This window comes from Cinclus cinclus, chromosome 1 (genome assembly GCF_963662255.1).
Source record: "Cinclus cinclus chromosome 1, bCinCin1.1, whole genome shotgun sequence".
Classification (NCBI taxonomy): domain Eukaryota; kingdom Metazoa; phylum Chordata; class Aves; order Passeriformes; family Cinclidae; genus Cinclus; species Cinclus cinclus.
In genome coordinates, this window is record NC_085046.1 from 3704381 (window position 1) to 3724338 (window position 19958).

The following is a 19958-nucleotide window of genomic DNA, read 5'->3' on the forward strand; positions in this document are numbered from 1 at the left end:
TGAAGCCTTGTTATTATCTCTTCAGTGAGCCTGATGTTCCTGTCTCCGTGGTAGATGGGCTGATAAGCTGCTGTCTCAGGTTTTTAGATACTTCAGGTTTTCCAGTTATAGCAGAGCTGGGTTCTTTAAATGCATGTAATGGTCTTTATCAGGTTGCTCACCCCCACAGTGCTAGGCTTGCTCCAAACGATGACACAAGCCAAAGGCCTGGAAAAATCCATCAATTTAAGCTTTAATAATGCTGTGATCTCAGCTGCATCTCTTCCACCCTGTATTTGATACACATCCCGCTGGGTACTCACAAACTGCCAGTAACTGTCTATAATAGAGCTCAAAAACTATGGATTGCCCTCAAAAACCCCCAAAATATCCTTAATGAGATCTTCAATGAGTGCTTAGTATCTGGGAAACTTGGCCCTTCACAATTTATGTGTTTCCTTTTGCTATGAGATTAAAAGCTGCTGCATTTAGTGGAAGACAGAGGAACCATCACTGAGGGTTCCTCAGGTGTGAAAGAACAGCTGTAGGGTTTTCCCTAGGTAACCACATTAAAATCCCTGATTTGGGTTTTTTCCTGAGGCTTAGTGTGTGATTTCACTGAGTGATTTCTCACCAGGAAATATTTTTGAGGAAGAAAGAGAATAACAGGAAATAAAAGAGCAGAGGTGATGTTGTTTTCAGCAGCCACTGAGGGACCCATGTAGAATTCCTTCCCTGCCAGGGCTGGAATTGGATGCAGCCTTTGCACAGTTGTGCTGGGTTTTAATGTTCTCAGAATAAGGAGAGGCTACAATTAACCCCAGTCCTTTATGAGGGAAGGAAATTGTGCAATGAATTTACTGCCTGTATTTTAAAAGTGAACGTAGAAATTTTGCAGTGAGACTTAGTAAATGTTGAGACTATTTCTCAATCTGATGTGAAAATCACTTGGTTTGGGTACAGGGAAAGCATTCATAGCAGTTACTGGAATCTGAGCAAATGGCAGAAATATTACTTAAGGCTACATTTTGATAGAGTCACAGGAAATGGAACCATGTGTCCTGACAAACCTGCATGAACTGAAAATAAAGAGGAAAATTCTACTGGCTCTGGTAGCTTTATGCTGTACTCCTCAGTCCAGCTCCCACAATATCTGAGCAGTGCAGTCAGTGTGGCTTCAAAACCTCTGTTCAACTAAAACTGGGTTTAAAGATCAAAAAAAACCTCAGGATGTGAGAGGCTGTTCCAAAGAACACTTTGCCTACAGAGTTGGCAAGGGCTGGACTCAGCAATCCTTATGGATCCCTTCCAAGCTGAGATATTTTGGGATTCTGGGATTCTCTTCTATGAAGTTTCCATCCCTTTGAGTTCTGTCCTTGAAGTTTGGAAATTTGTGTTGTAACTTCCATTGACTTAAACAAATTTACCTTGAGATCTAACCAAAAATGATACCTTGGTAACACCTGATACCACCATAAAATGTCCTGCTTTTCAGTGATTTGGTCTCACAAATGTGGTATCACTGAAGGGAAAAAGTGAAGCGATTCAATTGCAGTCCATGCAAAGAATTTCAAAGTTGATGAGTTTATTTCCTTCATTTTTGAGTAGATATTTGAGCTGGGAATGCAGTCACCTCCCTTGCCCTCATTTGCACAGAAAACTGTTTCACACAGCTCCTGGACTGGCTTTGTTGGCTGCAGTGGGAGAGGGTGTGTTAGGCCTCTGAGCTGGAGATAAAAAAATCAGTAAATCAAAGAACCAATCTAAGATCATCAAGTTCAACCATTTCCCACACACTGCCAAGCCCTCCACTAAACCCTGTTCCCATCTACAGGTTTTGAACACTTCCAGGGATGGGGATTCCACCACTTTGTCAGCCTGTGTCAATGCCTGACCACCCTTTCAGTGAAGAAATTGTTCCAAATTTCCAGTCTGCATTTTGAGGCCATTTCCTCTTGTCCTATTGCTTCTGCCTTGGGAGAAGAGCCCAATCCCTCTCTGGCTGTCCCCTCCTGTCAGGGAGTTGTGCAGAGCCACAAGGTCCCCCCTGATCCCCTTTTTCTCCAGGCTGAGCCCCTTTCCCAGCTCCATCAGCCTCTCCTGGTGCTCCAGCCCGTTCCCCAGCTCTGTTCCCTCTTTCCAAGCCAACACCTTGTACACAAATTATTGCAGTGATTCCACGGAGGAGAAGCAGACTAGATTAAAATCTTAGAGCTTTTTACGGTTTATTGCTTCTGAAAATTCTGAAGCTGTTTTGACTGAAGTGTGCCATGGATGGGCACAAGAGGCCATTGGCACTTGACTCATTAATTTGTTTAGCGACTATGAATAAAGAGGTTTTTTTTTTTTTGACACAGAGAAACACTGGAGGGCAAAAATATGCAAATTTCATTTAATCCAAGTGGAAAAGAGCATCTCTGGACTTCCAAGAAAATTGATAATGAGAGGTTTCTGAGAATTTGTGATGTTATGAAAACTGGCATAATGAAGAATCTGTATGCATTTATGTTGAATGCCACTTCAGAACAGTGAATGCAGATTGTGAACTTATTTTTCAATGACTGCAGAAAACAAGATGCTCTTCAAAATTTTTTTCAGTCAACTTCCAGATCAAAAGACTGGATTCAGTTTCAGATAACACTGGATTTATTTAAAAAAAAAGAAAAGGTTTAGGATGGAGTTTTTTGGAACAAGGATAGACTTTATAAGAGGATGCAGTGACAGGACAAGGAGGAATGGCTTCACACTGACAGAAGGCATGTTTAAATTGGATATTTGAAAAAAAATTCTTCCCCATGAGGGTGGTGGGGCCCCAGCACAGGGTGCCCACAGAACCTGTGGCTACCCCTGGATCCCTGGAAGTGTGCAAGGCCAGGTTGGACAGGGCTTGGAGCACCCTGGGATAGTGGAAGGTGTCCCTGCCCATGGCAGAGGATGAGTTTGGATGAGACTTAATGTTCCTTCCAAGCCAGGCCAATCAATTCTGTGATTCTGTGAATGGCTCAAAGCTGTGCTGGAGGAATGCATTCCCACATAACTCCTGCTGGACAATTTTCACTGCAGGTCAGATTTTCCTTTCAGGTCTTTAGTGTGCACCTTCTGCTCAGGGGAAGATGGGTACAGCGCTCCCAGCAGTTCTCTTCTGCCTTTGGCTGATTCCAGACAAAGCTGCTTTAAAGGAAGATGGATTTTCCATCCAGTCCCCTTACTGGTGTCATATCTGCCTTTTAGCCAGACCTTCTTAACAGTGATGGTTTTCTCCTGAGACAAACTAAACTATTTCAAAGAGAGGCAAAGAGTGCATTTAGACTGTTTCATATTCCACATAGGGCTGGCTCCACTCCTGCTACCTCAGCAATGATGATGGAAACAGGAGGATAACAGAGGAATAGAGATCACTTATTCTTGTGATTAGGTGCTTCATGCAATTTCCAGTTAGCACCAGATCTCTCGGAGGGTTCTGTGATCCTTGCAAACCTTACCAGCTATGATGGGACATCCCAACACAGCCATCCCAGAGCAGGAGCTTGGGAATGGAGGTGACAGTGCTTGTGAACAGCCTCCGTCTCTAAAGGGATGGTGCTTGATGAGGGGCTGCTCAGGGAAGAGCAAGCTCCACTCTGAAACCAAATGAAGGGAACAAGGCAAGTCCTGATAAAACAGGGAAGAAAAAATAATAAAGTGAGGATGTTTAAGCACTGAAATAGAGGCTTAAAGGTGTTTTGAGATCTCTGTCCTTGTTTATGCTCAAAATGACTTGGTAAAACCCTGACATAATCTCAGAACTTGATAAAATCACTGTGCTGGATGTGCTCTGATCGTGGCATGGGACCAGAGGCCTTCCGATGTCACTTCCAACCTTAATTATTCTATAATTTAGGAATTCTGTGTCCATAATGAAGTTCCTATCCTTCATTTCTATCCATATCCTCGATGGATACATAACCAGCCAGACCTGAGTCTGAAAACATCCTTCTAGAGCCTGAATTCTTAGCTCAGGACTCAGATTCAGTATTACCTCACCAATATCAATAATCATCTATGAATTGACTTTTAAAATGGAAAGAAATTAGCTGGCTTAGAGAGAAAGCAGCATCAGAGATTAACAGATCAGATGCCTCTGTAAATTATTCTCACAACAAGGTGCAAGGCAAAGATGAATATGTTGAATTTTTTTTCTGTTGACCCTTTAGCCAAGCACCATCTGTCTCTCAAAATCTATTAAGCTCAAAGTGGTTTCCCTTGATCTGATCATCTTGGGAGGCTGATGATTAGAACTGCCAGCTCTGAGTCACCCCTGGAATGGTTACTCATCCCCCTGCCCATCAGCCCAGACAGGCTCCACATTATTCATCCTGAGCCCCAAGGACATGTATTAAGCATTCCTTAAAAACTCTGAATAAATGCGAATCTAGAGGTGGACTAGAGGGCTAAACTTTAATTCCATCTGCTCTGAGGGTCCTTCCCCATCCCATTTTCCTCCTTATTACAGCACTGCTGATGTGAGGGTGACTCCAGAGCACTCCACAGCAAAACCACAGGGGCTTGAGGTGGGCTGGGTGCACCCGTGGCCTCCCTCTGCTGTGGCTAGTTCTGGTCCTTTGTGACCCAGAAGAAAGGAGCAGCATTTGTTTCCACACAAAAGTGCCTGGTAAATCTTTATGACTAGTCAGAATTGTTGCAGCTTCTTGAACTGTTACTGATGATAACAAACTTGCACTGCTGTGGTCTTAGAAATAAGCTTGGATGTCCCAGGCTGGCAGGTGAAAATATCCCCAGATTGTGAAGAGTTGCTGTCAAAGACCCTAGGAAAAACAAAACAAAAAATACAGACCAATTAAGCAGGATAGTTTCTTCAGGCAGGAAAAAACTCCATAACAATGTTACATAAATAGTGGTGTGATTCAGGGTACCTGTTGAAACAAAAACCAGCATTCTACCCAAGCTTTGTTTTTGTTTCCTTTGAGTCTTGCAGGTTGTTTTGACTACATCCCTTCCTGACCTCAGGAGGATTAAATACAGATGATGGGATCTTTATGGGGATGTTCAGTTCAATATTTCGTGTGATGGTAACATGAGCACCCTTGGCCTGAGGGATTGGGTCTGTGGGATCCTGGCAAAGCCACACCAGCAGGGTAGGACCCAGGTGCAGTTGCTCAGTGATTTAGTTTATTTACAAAACATGGATAAAGGCACTCCTGTCTCTCTGGGAGCATCAGAACGCCTCACCTGGAGATCCAGGACCTATTTGCAACAAAAAGACAAACCAAGGGTCAACACAGGCATGCAGCTCTGTGCTCAGAGCAGGGATAATTTTGGTGCTCTCAAGCAACTGAAGCTCCACAGAGGTGAGGCTGATAATTTGTGTTCCCAGGACTCCTTGTGGAGCTCTAACTGCTGATGACAGCCTGGAGCATCCTTGGGCTGTTACAGGCCAGTGCTGGCAATTTCAGGTCATAAATGTGTTAATGCTGGCTCTGGGGCATGGTCCTGACTCTAGAAATGCTTAATAGAGGAGGCTGCTCTTACAGGGATTAACAGCCATGTTTGATTGTTGGTATTTTGTATTCTCTTGTTTTACTCTTCCACTGTGCAATAGCTTTTTTTTTTTTTGTCTTTGAACACATTAATACAACAGCCACAGCCAGTTTTTCTTTCTTTTCTTACCTAAAGTTAACCTAGCATTTTGTTTCTGAGTTTAAGTACAAGATACAAATTTGACCTTCTCCTTCTCTGCTTGCACTCTGGTCACATACTAATTGCAGTTAATTATTCTGTCATTAAAAAATGCTTTGCCCTCACCCTTGAAGATTGCAGAGCCCATTTCCATGTGCCCAGTCCATTAGGAATGGCTCCAGCTGTACAAGAAGACAGCATTTTTGGGTTTTTTTTAATCCTGTCTCAAACCCTATCATGAAAGCTAACTGCTACTATAGACTCACATCTTTATCTCCAGGTGGTTCTTTTTGACTTGGTTGGCTTGAAGCACAAATGATAAATCTAATCTGGCTTCCCTGGCTGAGTAAGTATCTTTTCGCACTGGTTGCTCAGGGAAAAATAAAGTCACTGCAGAAGAAAGGAGGAAAATTTTCCCTAACAGTATCTCAGCATTCAGTGACATCTGGGGAGAGAGGAGCATTTGAGAAGCAGCATCCCTCTGCATCTCAGGTCTTCATGGGACACTTTCCCGTGACAATGGTCTGACACTTCATGTGTTACTTAAGCCACTTGCCTGAGGTGCCCAGCATTTATTTCAGCTGGCTTTGTACCCAGAGGAGCAAGGACTCTTTCATTCCACATGTCTAAGTGCCATCCTCAGGGGAATTGTCTCTCTTCCTCCACTGTCTGTACTGGAAGCATAAATAATGGATCCAGTACTTGGATGGGGCTTGGAACAACCTGCTCCAGTGGAAGGTGTCCGTGTCCATGGCAGGGGGTTGGAATGAGAGGAACTTTAAGGTCTCTTCCAACCCAAACCATTCAGTGATTCTGTGATAAGCAGCAAAGACTGGGCGTGAGTCTTTCAGGGGAGCTGCCTCCCCCCTTGCCTGGACTCTGGCACATGGATTTGCCTTTGGGTGTGCATTATATCCTCTCTCCCATCCAGAATCAGGAGCAAGGATCCCTCTGCCACTCCAGGTGGAACCATGGTAGGTTTGCAAATAGTGAATTTCCAGAAAAGTACAACACCATGGCACAGCTTTCTGGTGCTTCTCCTGTTTTCCCAGGAGGGTTCAGTGAACCAGGGAGGTCAGTTTGGTGAGAAGGGGATGATGGTCAGCAGTCCAGGCTGCTGCAGTTTGTGATTGAGTCCATCCATCCTGGCTCTGCTGTTTCATATAACTGTGTCGTTCAGCTCACTTTATAACCTGGCCAAACCCCATCATGACACTGGTGGAGAGGTATTGTAGCTACTGCCTCATAACAAGAGACTTTTCCAGAAATCCTCTGCACTGTTGTTTGACCACACAGTTCTCATTCTCATCTCCAAATCATTCATGATGATCATGATGCTCTTCCTGGCAGCGCTTTCATTCCCCTTTCATTGTGTGTTCTCTCTTCTCCTTCTCCAGTTCTATTCCCTCATATTCTTTGTTTCATTAGGTTCTGTCTGACCCCTACTAAGTTTAAAAACCATCATTATTTATATTGAAACAAATAATTGATTCAAAATTAGAGGAAACCCAGTGTGGCATTCCCCTCACCTCACCTTAGAAATCTGCAGCTGCTTATCTTAAATCACAGAACCACAGCATCAGTTAGGTTGGAAAAGTCCTCTGAGATCACTAAAACCACCAAGTCAACCATGGCAGTAGCACAGATCACAGATAGTTGAGAAAACAACCAAAGAAAGAAATCCTCTGCTGTGATTTGTCTCTGCCTTCTGGAAGGGCTCTGGTTGGAAAGCCACATTTCCAGGTTTAGGATTCCCCTGAAAAGGCACCAAAGAGGAAATTGCAAAACTGTTTTCCAGGCTGGTACTCATAAACCTGCAGTGGAATGTATTTCATGGACAAAGCTGTGGTGGGAGGGGATTGTTTGCTGCCAGACCACAGTTTCTCAGTAGCAGTGCTACAGCCCAGGGCTCTGAAAGCCCACCCAGAAATGGGAAAATTGAAACCAGCCAAGAGAAGGAGAGCAGTTCCCCCCTCTCTGTGTCCTCCTTGTGAACTCTTCTATGTTTTAACCATCAGGCCTTCACCCTGTTCACCTGGGACACCTAAAACTGATAGGATGTGGTTTGGGTTGGAAACACCTCCAGTCCTGGAGCTCTTCAACTCATCTGAGCGCTCTTAGGATGTTTGAGCTGCCCTGAGGCGGGGTTGGAGACTCTGAGTGTTCCTTGTATTTTGAGTAGATCTCTCAGAGCCCCTGCAGACAATCCCCAAGCTTTCAAAGAAGTGAAGAAAGAAGCAGTGACTCTTCATCTTTGGGCAATATTTTTTTCCTCCACCTTCCCTGCAGCACCAGTGGTGGTGACAACACACCCAGGGTGGGTTTGATTGACCTCACCCAGGGGCTGATAGCTGAGAACCTGTGCCAGCATGAGCTTCACAGGCTCTGAAAGCTCCTCCCAGGCCTTGTGCAGTTGCCATGGCAGCTGATCCCTTTGAGGTCACCTCCCCAACAGCATCACTGCTGATAAGACCCAAAGTTTCCCTTGTCAGTGGTAAAATGAGGCTTGAAACAATCCTTTGCTTTTGAGGGAAGCAGTGAAAATAAGTGCATTAAAAATTAAAGAATATCCAGGGTTAGATGTTAATATTATCTAAATTTATAACCCAGACATTTTAAATAGAGCTGGTTGTCTAGACTCATTTTATAACCAATTAAAGGAAATAAATATTCTTCATCTGACCACAAATATCTGGCCTCTTTTGGACACCTGCTTTAGAAGGAGATGAATCATCCCCTTTGACCACACTGACTGGTTCCCTCTTGGCCAGGAGGAGATCTAAAGGTCAGTAGTTGAGGTCCAATGTCTATATTACATTATTTATAACCCATCTTTGTAAAAAAAAAACATGGCTTTGGTAAGAGAGGCCCTGGCTTGATACAGAAGTTTTATGTAACAATTCTTCTTTCAAAGTTCACCAGATTTCAAGTTGGCAGCAGAACATCAGCATCTTTTCCAAATGTCATGAATACATCAGGCTTTGGACTCCAGGAAGCTGGGCTCAGATTCCTCTCACCTAATTTTGTTGGCTTATTTATCTCCCTGGGTTAGGGGTCTGAATTGCTTTCCTCTCTACAGTAAGCAGATATCAACTAGAACATCCAGAAATTGGTCCAAATGCTTCATGCCAGGTTCTGACTTTGAGTCTCGTCTGCCAGAGATTTGGCAGGAATTTGGCAGGTCTATTTTAGGAGTATTTCAAGCCCTCGCTCCCACTGTGTTTGAGGTTTAGGATTCCTTTCCCCTTTTTTTCTCTTGCTTATATATGTGTATATTTGAGCCAGAGTTCCTGGGCTCTCTTTCTGCTCCACGAAGAAAAAAAAAAACTTAAATTCAAGGTTCATCTGACCTGTTGGTCAGCATCTGCTTGAGGATGACCTTCTGCTGATGTGGAGCAACTTGCACTGCCTGCACGAGGTGCTCACAGGGCTGGGTCAGGTGTGCCTGTGTTGCAGAACCAGCGCTTGGTTAGATCCCCTGTGCTTCTTCACATACAAGGGCGGCAGGAACCCCTGGGACGGGGCTCTCCAAGAATTCCATCAGGTCTCGGACAGACCTTGGATGCACCATCCATCAGATCCACCCATCCTGAGGGCTTCATGCAGTTGTGAATGTTTAGGCCTGTTTGAAATGCTCTGGGGTATTTAAGATGCAGATATGAGATGTGAGGTGTGTAAAAGCCATGTTTTGTCCTCGAGTCAAGTGCTCAGGTGTATGTCAGTGAATTAGAAGCTGCTGTTCAGGCATCCGACTCAGTCCCTGTGTGTTTCAGTGCCTGGACAATACCGTGACCCCTCTCAGCACTGTCCAGCTCCCTTTACCGAGGGAATTCTCCCTTCACCCTCTCCCGTGTTTCTCCCCAGGTCCGTTCTGCTGCCAGGAAGAGGTGGCACCGCTGGCAGGACCACCACTCTCTGCGGGTGCGTGTGGCACGAGCCATGTCCATCCCCACGTCCCCCACGCGGATCAGCTTCCACAGCATCAAACAGACTGCGGCCATGTGACATCTCCCACCACCCACCACCACCCCGTGGCCTTCAGACTTCTCCTCTCTTCGCTCCCACGCCCCAAAACCCCTTTCTGCAAGCTCTCCTCCTCTGTCCCCACTGATCTCTTTCCAGGGAGGGACCCATCCTGTTTCGGCAGGCTCTCATCTCCCACATCCGTGATGCTGCTTCGAGGTGACCAGGAAAAAGCCTCTTGGAATTGGTGGTGGTAAAACAGATTCAAAGAAGGAGCAGGTTCAACCCTGACTGCATCCTGTGGAAGTTCACAGTGTAAAGTCTAAAGCAGCACATTGGCAGGAATAATCAATTTTTTTCTCCTTCCTTTTCATTTTTTTTGTTTTTATTCCCCCTTACGTATTGCAGTGAACAAAGACCGTTTTTAACACACTGTCCATCTCACCCTGTACATTGATTCCCAATGATGTCAACATTTTGGTGTATAATAGCCCATCCCTTTCTTGTTTCCTTTGTAAAAAGTTTCTTCTGTGCAAAACTGTCATTTGAGAACTTGTGGCAGCAAGAAAAAGAGAGTCTGAAAGGTGGTGTGAAAAGCCTGAATTCATCTGCCTTCCCCATTTCTCTCTTGGACAGACTGGGAATTGTCAGGGCATCGCTGGACTGTTCCACATAGGGCACTCTACCTGGCAAGCACCATGCCCTGCTCTTACACAGATATTTCAAAGAACAGGAGTAGCTCCAAGTAATCCTACAAAATATTCTCATTCCTCTTAGCCCCACGCTTCCAGCACAATGTAAGTGTAAAGCCTTTGGAAAGTGGTGGTTTTTTTTCAGCTCAGAGGATCAGGGTGGGGAAGGACAACTTTTCTGGGTTTAAAAAACACAAAAGGGAAGAACTGTAAAGGTAATCATGATGAGAAGAGGATGTTTGCCTTCTGAGGATAATGCTACGTGCTGCACAAAGGTATCTATTGAACATTTTGAACTAGAGCAGTTGTATCTACCAGGCTTTTTATGTGATGTTCAAAAATACTGTATATTTTCAATAATAAACACTACTCTGGGTTGGTTTCAATAAAACCAGGCATCGTTTTCTTTACTCTGGAAAGGAAGAGGACACCTGTCTTGAGAGTGGTTTTGCAGCTAAGATCAGGGAAGGAAGTCCTGTTTGATAATGAGCCAAGGAAGAAGAACAACCTTGTGATAAAATCCTACCAAGGGGGCATTTAAATGCAAGAATTGCCTCCCTTCTCAGCTCATGGTCTTACACTGGACCCCATCCCTCTGTGCTGTCTCCACTGGGCTTTGCCACAGCAGTAAGAAAAATGTTGTGTTGTATGGTCTCCATCACCTGCATCTCAGCTGGAGTAATTTGCTCTTTCCACTTTTATCAAGGTTATTCTGAATTTTCTTCAGATGTTTTATAGGACTTTTCAGCACGAGCTCAATTTAAACCTGCAGATTTATGTTGCTCTGGTTTTCAGGGGCTGGAAAAACTTTTGGAAAACGCTGTTATAAATCCCCTGCTGGGGGGAGGGGGGGTGAGGGAATGTCTGTTCTGACAGCTCAGTCATATTCAACTTTGAGCTTGCTGGCAATGAACAGCAAATTTAAATAAACAACATTTTGTAACTCTTCCCTCTCCTAACTCATTTGGATTCATGTATCTCAAAGAGATAACAGAGGGAGGAAGGAGATTTGAGTGCCTGATGAGAGAGGACCAGGTCAGTGCTTTTATCCATCACAGTAGCAATGCACAGCCCCTGGTATCTTGTGTTTGAAGGGAGGGATGCATCTACAGGTTAGAAATACGTGCAGTGAGCATCTCTGTGTTTGCTCTGGCTCTGGGCTGTGCTGGGATGAAAAAGGGATTTGCAATGCAGCAGTTTCTGTCAGAAACTGCAGGTTATTGGTGCTGCCAGGAGTGTGGCAGACATCCAGACATGGAGCAGATCTGAGTAGAGAAGACATTTGGCAGATGAAGCAGTGAACTGATGGTTAACTCGGGGGTCCTTTAGAGTTTGTCTCAGTGAACCACTGGAATGTATCAGTGCCAGGGCACCCACTTTGTGCCAGTGTTTTGGGCTATTGCTGCAATGCCCCTAGTTTCACTTGCAGTAATATTCACTGAACATTTAAGACCAATAAATAGATGAAGACAGTTACATTTGGTGTGTGCCTAAGTTGGGTGGCTGATTTCCCCCTGCACTTGGTACCTACCCAAGGAAACTGTGCAGCTTGAAGAAAATAAAAATAACCTTTTTTGACTCTGCAAGCTGTCACCCACAGGACTTTGGAAGAACACAGCTCACCTTCCTGACAGCAGCAATGGTGCTGCTCCTGCCTCTGCTGCACTGTCTGGTCCCACAGGTGAGGAGCTAATATCTGTCATCAGAAGCATTTGGCACATCCAAGCTGGGATGACAAAATGCTCACCTTTCCTGGGAACGCCAGCCAGAGTAGCTCCTGATGCCATCCTAAGGCATGGGGATTCTCAGAAAAAGATTCATTTGAGTTTAGTTCTTTGGAAATCAGTCCAGGAGAAAAACACCTAGGAGCAAAACAGATAAGAACTTCCATTTTCCCCAGGCAGGCTTTGATAAAAATGCTGGAGGTCAGCCGCACACTCTAATGTCAAGAAAACATTTCTGAATTCGCACTGAGTGACATTCACCTTGCCTTTTAACAGTGAATTAACGGTTTGATGGTTATCTAGCATATCAGAGCTACTGAGATGTTCCCCAGGTGTCTTGGACAGCAAAGGAAGTTCCTTGGCACGTGTGCCCTCTCCTGAAGGTGAGGACTTGCCTGAGGAGCAACAGTGTGGAAAAGCAGCCAGGGAGCTCATGGATCCTGAAATCAACTCAAACCAGGTGTGTCACCTGGCAGCAAAGGTCTGGGATGTTTTGAGGGAAATTACTATTCCCTTCTACTTTGCACTCCTTAGTCCACAGCCAGCTGCCATGCCCAGTTTGGTGACCCCAGTAGAGAAGATACGAATAAACTAAAGCAAGATCAACCACAGGAACAGCAAGATGCTCAGGTCTGGAGCTCTCTCCATGTGCAGAGATGCAAGAGGACCTGTTTCAGAACAAAGAACTTTGGATGGAGCTAACAACAGCCTGCCAGTACCTCAAGGTTGCTGACAGACCCAAACCCTTCACAGTGGTTTGAGGCAGGAGGACAACAGGCAAACTGTAAAAACAAAGGGCCAGATAAGATACAAGGAGAAAGTTTTTCCTGATAAAGACAGCTAAGCAGTGGGAAAGCTTTCCAAGTGAGGGTGGGACAATCTTTAGAGATTTTTCAAGACCCAAATGGATAAAGCCCTGAGCAGCATTCTGAGCCTGCTGTGAGCAGGGGTTTTGGACTGGAGCCTTCCTGAGGTCCCTTACAACCTGGATTATCCCATCATCCTAGTACTGATATTGTCAGTCATGCCTCTAAGACAAGGGAAGAATGAACATGATCAAGGTTTGGCTCCTGCCTTTTTTTCATGTGAACCTTAGGGGTTTTAGAAATGTGCTCATGTCTCCTCTGTTCAAAGGAAGCTTCTTCCTTTGCTGTCTCCTGGCAGGAAGGCAAAGATGAATAAAGTCACATCTCTTTAGGGAAAACTCACCTCTTTACTTTGTGGTAGCTTTTAAAGCCTTGTGTCCCTTTCAACAAAATAATCATTTATGGCATAAGTCTGGGATGATTCAGAAGTAGCTTTTGGATCAGCAGGAACAGTCAGCTCAGCTGTGCCAGGAAAATGGTGGTGGATCTGTTGGACTGACAGCATCTGTGCACGTGTGTGTCTGTGTGTGTGCTTATGCACACGTGTGTCCATGGCCTCTTGTGCATTTGAAAAAATGGATCAAATTGCTCTGGATTTGTAGCTTATTGTGTAGGAGGAAAACAAAGCTGCTTGTGTTCGGTGAGTCATTATGGAAATGAACAACTATGAGCACTCAAGTGCTTGAAACAGAACTCTCCAAAGCTCTTCCAGGAAAATGTTTGCAGTGCTGAGCACTGCAGACCACGCGTGTGCCAGCTGGCGTGGGGCAGCAAGTGTAAGCTGGCTTTGGATCTGGGCTAACTGCTTCTCTCTGACACTATTTAAATCTTCTTTTCCCTCTCCTTTGCAATAAATCCCCAGTTCCGGCTTGCAGTGGAGACAGCTGTGCTGCAGCTGCTGGGATGCAGTAGTTTAGGATTGGGTTTGGGTGCCATCACTGTACAGGTACAGGACAGCCAGGGGATTGGGGCCTGAACACGGGGTATGGAATACACAGCTCCAGCTTCCAGCAGAGCATCACACCCCTGGGGATGTGCCCCGCAGTGAGAGAAGGTCAAGTGCTCAAGCACATGGGTCTGGGGTGGAAAATGAGTTTAGAATGCTGAGATGGAGTCACTCAGGACAGTGTGGAGCAGGAGGTTGGGCAGAGAGGAGTTGTGAAGGGACAGAGCCATGCTCTGACCACCCTGCTCTCTGCTCTGACTCATTGTTTCGTTGGTACCTACTCCTGCAGACAGCCACCACAAAGCTCTTCTCTTAGTCCATGGGAAAAAGAAAAGCAATTTTGGGATTACAGTCCTCTGAATACTGAGTATTCCTACATGGAAAGGATATTGTAGGTTCATGAGTGTGAAGGTTCCACATAAATCCTTCAAGTTTTCATCGATCAATTAATTAATTAATTATTATTATTAATTACTCCTTTTCTCATGTATGTCTCCCACAGAGCTGGAAGAAGCATCTCAGGAGAAACTTTTGGAAAAGAGACAATATCTATAAATTTACTGATGGCGAAATGTGTTATTAAAACAAAAACCTGGATCACCTGGATAATCCTGTTGGGTTCTCCATTTGCTAATTAGTGTAGGAGAAAGCAAATCCTTCTGGTTGGTGCAATTACCACAGAGCAGTGCTGTAGTGACCTCGTGCTCCACGAGGCCAAAGCTTTAAAGAAGAACTCCTCAAACTTTAATGAGTTTCCCAGATGCTAAGGAGCCATCCAGGAGGGCTGTGTGTGCTCAGCGCTGCCCAAAGGCTGTGAAATCACCCTCCTGACACATCTCCCCTCTGCACTGGGGGGCTGCAAGGGCTCCTGTCAGAGGCTGAACCAATTAATGGCTCTCTGCTGATTGGCACATGCCAGACGAGTGTGCTGAGGTGGGGAGATGACAAATGGCAATGCTGCTGGTGAGGTCACGGGCAGCAGCACCAGCACCCTGCAGAGGGTTCTGTTCATTACTGGCACGCTGCCCATGCAGGCTGAGCAGAGAACCATGGTTAACCTGGCTCATCCCAATCCTGGCCAGCCACAGCCAGCCTAAAAGAGCACTTCCACAGCAGAAATCCTGCCTGTCCCTCAGCTGGCTTGCCCTGGATTTGGTGGTTGACTCATTTTGACCTTTGCTGGTTGCTGACTTCCAGCCCAGCAGTTCAGCCAGAGGCCAATGCATCAGCAGCCCTGACAGCCCAGGGATCCTGGCACAGCAGGGATGATCCCCTCGAGTCAGAGCAGGGATTGCTGCTTCCTAGCAGGACAGAAAAGCTGACTGTGTGCAACAAGCAGTGCAGGGCACAAGGGCAGCCCAGCTGCTTGTGGGGCACATCTGAGGTTGCCGTGGTTTTGTGTCTCCCTGCAAGCCTCCTGGTCCTGCTGCCAGGCAGGGATTTGCCTCAGTTCTGTAAATCACAGGATAATTTGGGTTGGAAGGGACCTTTAAAGGTGATCTGGTCCAACCCCCTGCACTGAGCAGGGATATCTTCAACCAGGGCAGGTTGGTCAGAGCCCTGAGCAGGTATCTGTGCTCGGTTACTTCAGAAAGGTAGTCAAGTTTAAAGATTAAAGAATTCTTCTCTTTTAACAAAAGGATTGTGTAAGCTTTTGGAGGAAAAAAAAAAACAAAAAAACAAACCAAACAAACACAAATCACAGAATTACCCCTCTGGGGTGCAAGCTTCCCTGAGTGCCTCTCCACAGAGCAGCTCACACAGTGGGCTCTTTTTGCAATGTGCAACACCAAAATGCATAAAACCCCATAACAAAGTGACAGTTTTGCACAATTCAATCTACATCTGAAACCTGCTGTACCTGTGGATTCGTGTTGAAAATATGTCAGGCTTAACTGACTTTATAAATACCCTCACACGTGCTTGTGTTTTTTTAGTGTATATGAACTTCCTTATTTCTGATAGATCTACAAATATCACAGATCCATCAAATCACAGAATGGTGTGGGTTGGAATGGGACTTATAGATCATCTCATTCCAACCCCTGCCATGGGCAGGGACACCTTCCAGTAGAAGGAAAATACTCAGTCCTGGGTTTGGAGAAAGGAGAGTGATGTTTTCACCAGTCTGAGCTCCATCCTGTGCATGAAGGTGCAATGTCTGCACAAAGTAGCTCAACACAAGCATCCACTGAGCTTGCTTGAAGTTTTTGTTTCAGTTTTGCTGATGGGCATTTTCTCCTTTTAATAAAATTACTCATTTTGCATGTTTTACACACTCACTGAGAAAAATCTGCACCCAGCAATATTCCTCCACATTTGTGCTGTGCTCCAGGCTCACTTTCACCTTGTTAACAGCAGCTGCCTCTCTCATCCTCATGGTTTTCCCCTTCTTGGTGTGCACAGGCTTTCAATTTGTGCACACATTTGCTTTGCTCAGCACTGACAAGCATTGGGAAGCTGCTTGCAAAGCAAAAAAAAAAAAAAAAAAGATAAAAAGTTGCATAAAAACATTTTCTCAAAGCTGCCAACATCATAAATCTTTAGGAACCATACAGTCCCCTCTCCTGCTGATCTCATAGAGGCAGGGATGTAAAACCAAACAGCTCCAATCTGCAGCCTCTCCAACTCCCAGGGATAGGGAGGAAAGCCTGGAGCCTGTGCAGCCCCACAGCTCATGGTGTGCCTCCTGCCATAAATCAGCTCTCCCACAGGTTCTGCAGTGACAGGAGCTCCCAGCCACGAGATGTTTGTGGTTCACGTGGGACGGGCTCCTTGTGAAATGATTGCAGCAGCCCCATCTGCAGCACAAAGCTGAAATGCTGGGCAGAGTCAATTAAAAACCAGACTCACCAGACCTCCTGGTCCCTAGTTCAGTAAGTGAGGATCACATGCTTTTTTCTCTGTCACTTACACATCAGCATCTTTTTGGGTGGCATTATTCATCAGTCGTTCATAAATGAATCAACAGCCTGAACAATCACACTGTCTCAGCTGGGTTATTTTACTGTTCACAGACAGTTTTACTGGCACAACAGTGTGTGTACCACTGGAGTAGGCACGTATATCCCATCTGTGACACAGCTGAAATGAGGATATTTTGTTTGCCAGGACCAGATTAACATCTGCATCCAGAATCATGTGGCAGACTCACCTCACACCCTGCAGAGACCGTGCCAGATGTGGTAGCTGTTGACACACAGCATTTGGTGTGTGGGATTCAAAACAGCCTTTCAAAAGGTGGGGGTTTCCCGAATATCTTTTTGTTTTATGACAACTCCACAGGATTTCTGGCCCACCTCTGTCCCAAGCTAAGGAGAAATCTCAAATCTGCTGCAGAAGGTACCAACACCTGAATTCCTGCCTCTCTCCAAGGGCAGGTGAAACTCCCACCTCTCCATCAGGATTCACTTCTCTGAGAAGGACAACCAGGGTGAGGTATCCCCACGTGTGTTTTCTACATCCCCTGTTTTCTGGTAGGATTAAGTTGAAAGGGGTAAAAAAAAAAAATAGAGACAGCAAAAGTTATAAAATAATAGTAATGCACACAAAGTTCCAAGGAAAACATTCCCAAGTCACAGCACAGTTTTCCACTGCAGAACTGCTGGTCTTGGCTGGAGAGCTGAAGGAAGAAAAGTCCATGAAAAGCAACTCTGAGGCTTTCCTGACTCAGCTTTGGGACTGGGATGTTCCGTAACCCCTGGAGCAGGCACGTGGCTGGTAGGCAGGCTGGAAAGAAATCCCTGCTGTGCAGACAGTCCTGGGATACCTCAGCCCTGTGAGCAGTGTGTGAGTGGGGCCAGCTCCTGTCTGCCCAGTCAGGGGAGCCTGCAGAGTTTGCACACATGGAAAACGTCTCCTGTGAGGAAAGGGTGGGGGAATTGTTCAGTCTGGAGAGGAGAGGTCTCTGGAGAGACCTCACTGCAGCCTTTCAGCACCTAGAGGGGCTACAAGAATCCCAGAGAGCGACTTCTGACACGGGCAGGTAGCGACAGAAGGAGAGGGAATGGCTTCAAATTGTCAGAGGGCAGGGTTAGATGGGATATTGGGAAGAAATTCTTCCCTGTGAGGGTGATCAGGTCCTGGCACAGGGTGCCCAGAGAAGCTGTGGCTGCTCCTGGATCCCTGGAAGTGTCCAAGGCCAGGTTGGATGGGGCTGGGAGCAGCCTGGGATAGTGCAAGGTGTCCCCGCCCATGGCAGAGAATTTGGATATGGTTTTAATACCCTTTTAAAATGCCTTTTACATATAAGATCCCCTGGCTCACCAGAGAATTTTTACCAATTTTCCACATGTTGCAGAAGAGACCTTGCAGTTTTCAGTGAATTTAATTGCTTCCTTCATGAACAAGAAGGTAAACAAAGCTGGGTTTCACATTATGTTAAACATGATTTATCTTCAGTCTTCTGTAGGGGTTTATTAGCTAATTCATACACAGCTTCGATCAAGAGTCATCATGTTTTTCCAGCACAAATTCACTATAAGTAAAGAAAAATTAGCTGCTCACATTAGTGCTCAGCATAAAATTAAAAGGGAATTATTCAAGGTTTGACACGAATTGGCAAATGCACAAGCAGTGGCATTTTAGAGTCAGACACAGGGAAGTTAAAAACCTCTCTTCTGCCTTTTTCTGCACATTTTATTGGTAGCATTTTGGAGAAATCAGAGGGTTTAACTGCCTCATTGCCATTTCATACTTGTCTAATTCCACAGCAACAGTCAGGGAACTTTCACCAAGTCTGAGATGAAAAAAATCTAGGACCCTCACATCCCAGTACTACAGTTTTTCCAGATATTTTTTTTTTCCTTTCTCTACTAATCAGGAATATATTATTAAATACCTCAGCATAATCGACCCATCAACGGATTTTAGACTCTAAAAATCTACCCAGAGAAGTTCAAGGCCAGGTTGGAAGGGGTTTGGAGAAACCTGAGGTGGTGGAAGATGTCCCTGCCCATGGCAGGGGAGTGGAACTGAATGGTCTTTGAGGTCCCTCCCAACCCAAACCATTCCCTGATTCCATGACAGGCATTAATTGAAATAACATTTTCCACACTTGTTTTCTCTGTGCTGTTCCTGGCAGAGGGGGTGTGCAGGCATGCAGGTAGCAGTGATTGATTTTTAAGCAGCCTAAAACCTCTTCCATATCCCCAAGGCTGAGAGCAGCCCGGGTGAGAACTGTGGGGAGTTCTTGCAGGAAGTTCATGCCAGGGTTTTTAACAATCTTTGCTTTTCCAGAAAACTGTACCCTTATTGTGGGAAGTTCTCCTTTGCCAAAAGTTAACCCCTGGATGAGATCTCAGACATTTTCCTCCAGTCCTTGTTCTTAGCACATGGGAGGAATCAGAAACGTGGGCACTTGAGATAAAAACTCTGAATCTTCTCAACCAGCTTTTATTCAGACTTTTCCACTCTCAGGCACCACTTTGTGGCTGAACCATACCAAACCCCAATCATTCCAGGCTGATGGCAGAATTATTCCTGCTGCCACAAAGGGTGGATTTCACACTCAGCCACTTCAGCAGGGAGAAAGCAAAACCTAAAATCCTTTCCCTCCCTGTGGCTACAGCAGTTCTGTCTGTCACTGAAAATCTGTCATTGCATCATAGCACAGATGAACTTCACCAGGACCATCTCAAAGGGAGGGGAAAAGTGGAAGAAAACATTTTGCAACATGTTCGTGAACTTGTTGAAAAAAAGAAATTTCATTTTGACGTTAGTCTTCTAATCTTTTATCACTTTTATCCTCTAAACTTTTATCATGTTTATCACTTTTAATGAATATTAATCCAGACATTGGAACCAAGAATGATTTTTAAGATTTAAAAAAAAAAAAGGCAAAAAATGGGCAATGTCAGGAATGTTACAACAAGTTAAGTTTTGGTATTAATAGCTTTTATCCCTTGAGAGTTTTCAAAACTAATGATTTCCATCAGTCAGCTCCTCTTTCAAGTGCTTGCTGCTTTCTAGAGTTTGATCAGAAAATTCAAGGTCTCCTCTTTAATCCGTGGTTACTCTGTAATTTAGCCCTGTCTTAATTTAAACCTTGGCCAGGAGAATGTGGTTAACATTGAAATAAAACCCTAGATAAATCTGAAGCGCAGATCTTGCT

At 45.1% G+C, this 19958-nt stretch overlaps 1 protein-coding gene across 3 annotated transcripts in view; it reads left to right on the forward strand.

Annotated features, from left to right (window-relative positions):
* The window catches only part of CRHR2 (corticotropin releasing hormone receptor 2), a 92313-nt gene extending 82653 nt beyond the window's left edge, over nt 1-9660 (forward strand). For all 3 annotated transcript variants that reach the window (XM_062493464.1, XM_062493474.1, XM_062493483.1), the window contains one exon: nt 9520-9660. In XM_062493464.1, the coding sequence (XP_062349448.1) occupies nt 9520-9660 (141 nt within the window). The remainder of the gene's footprint in view (nt 1-9519) is intronic.
* Nucleotides 9661-19958: the final 10298 nt, after the last annotated feature.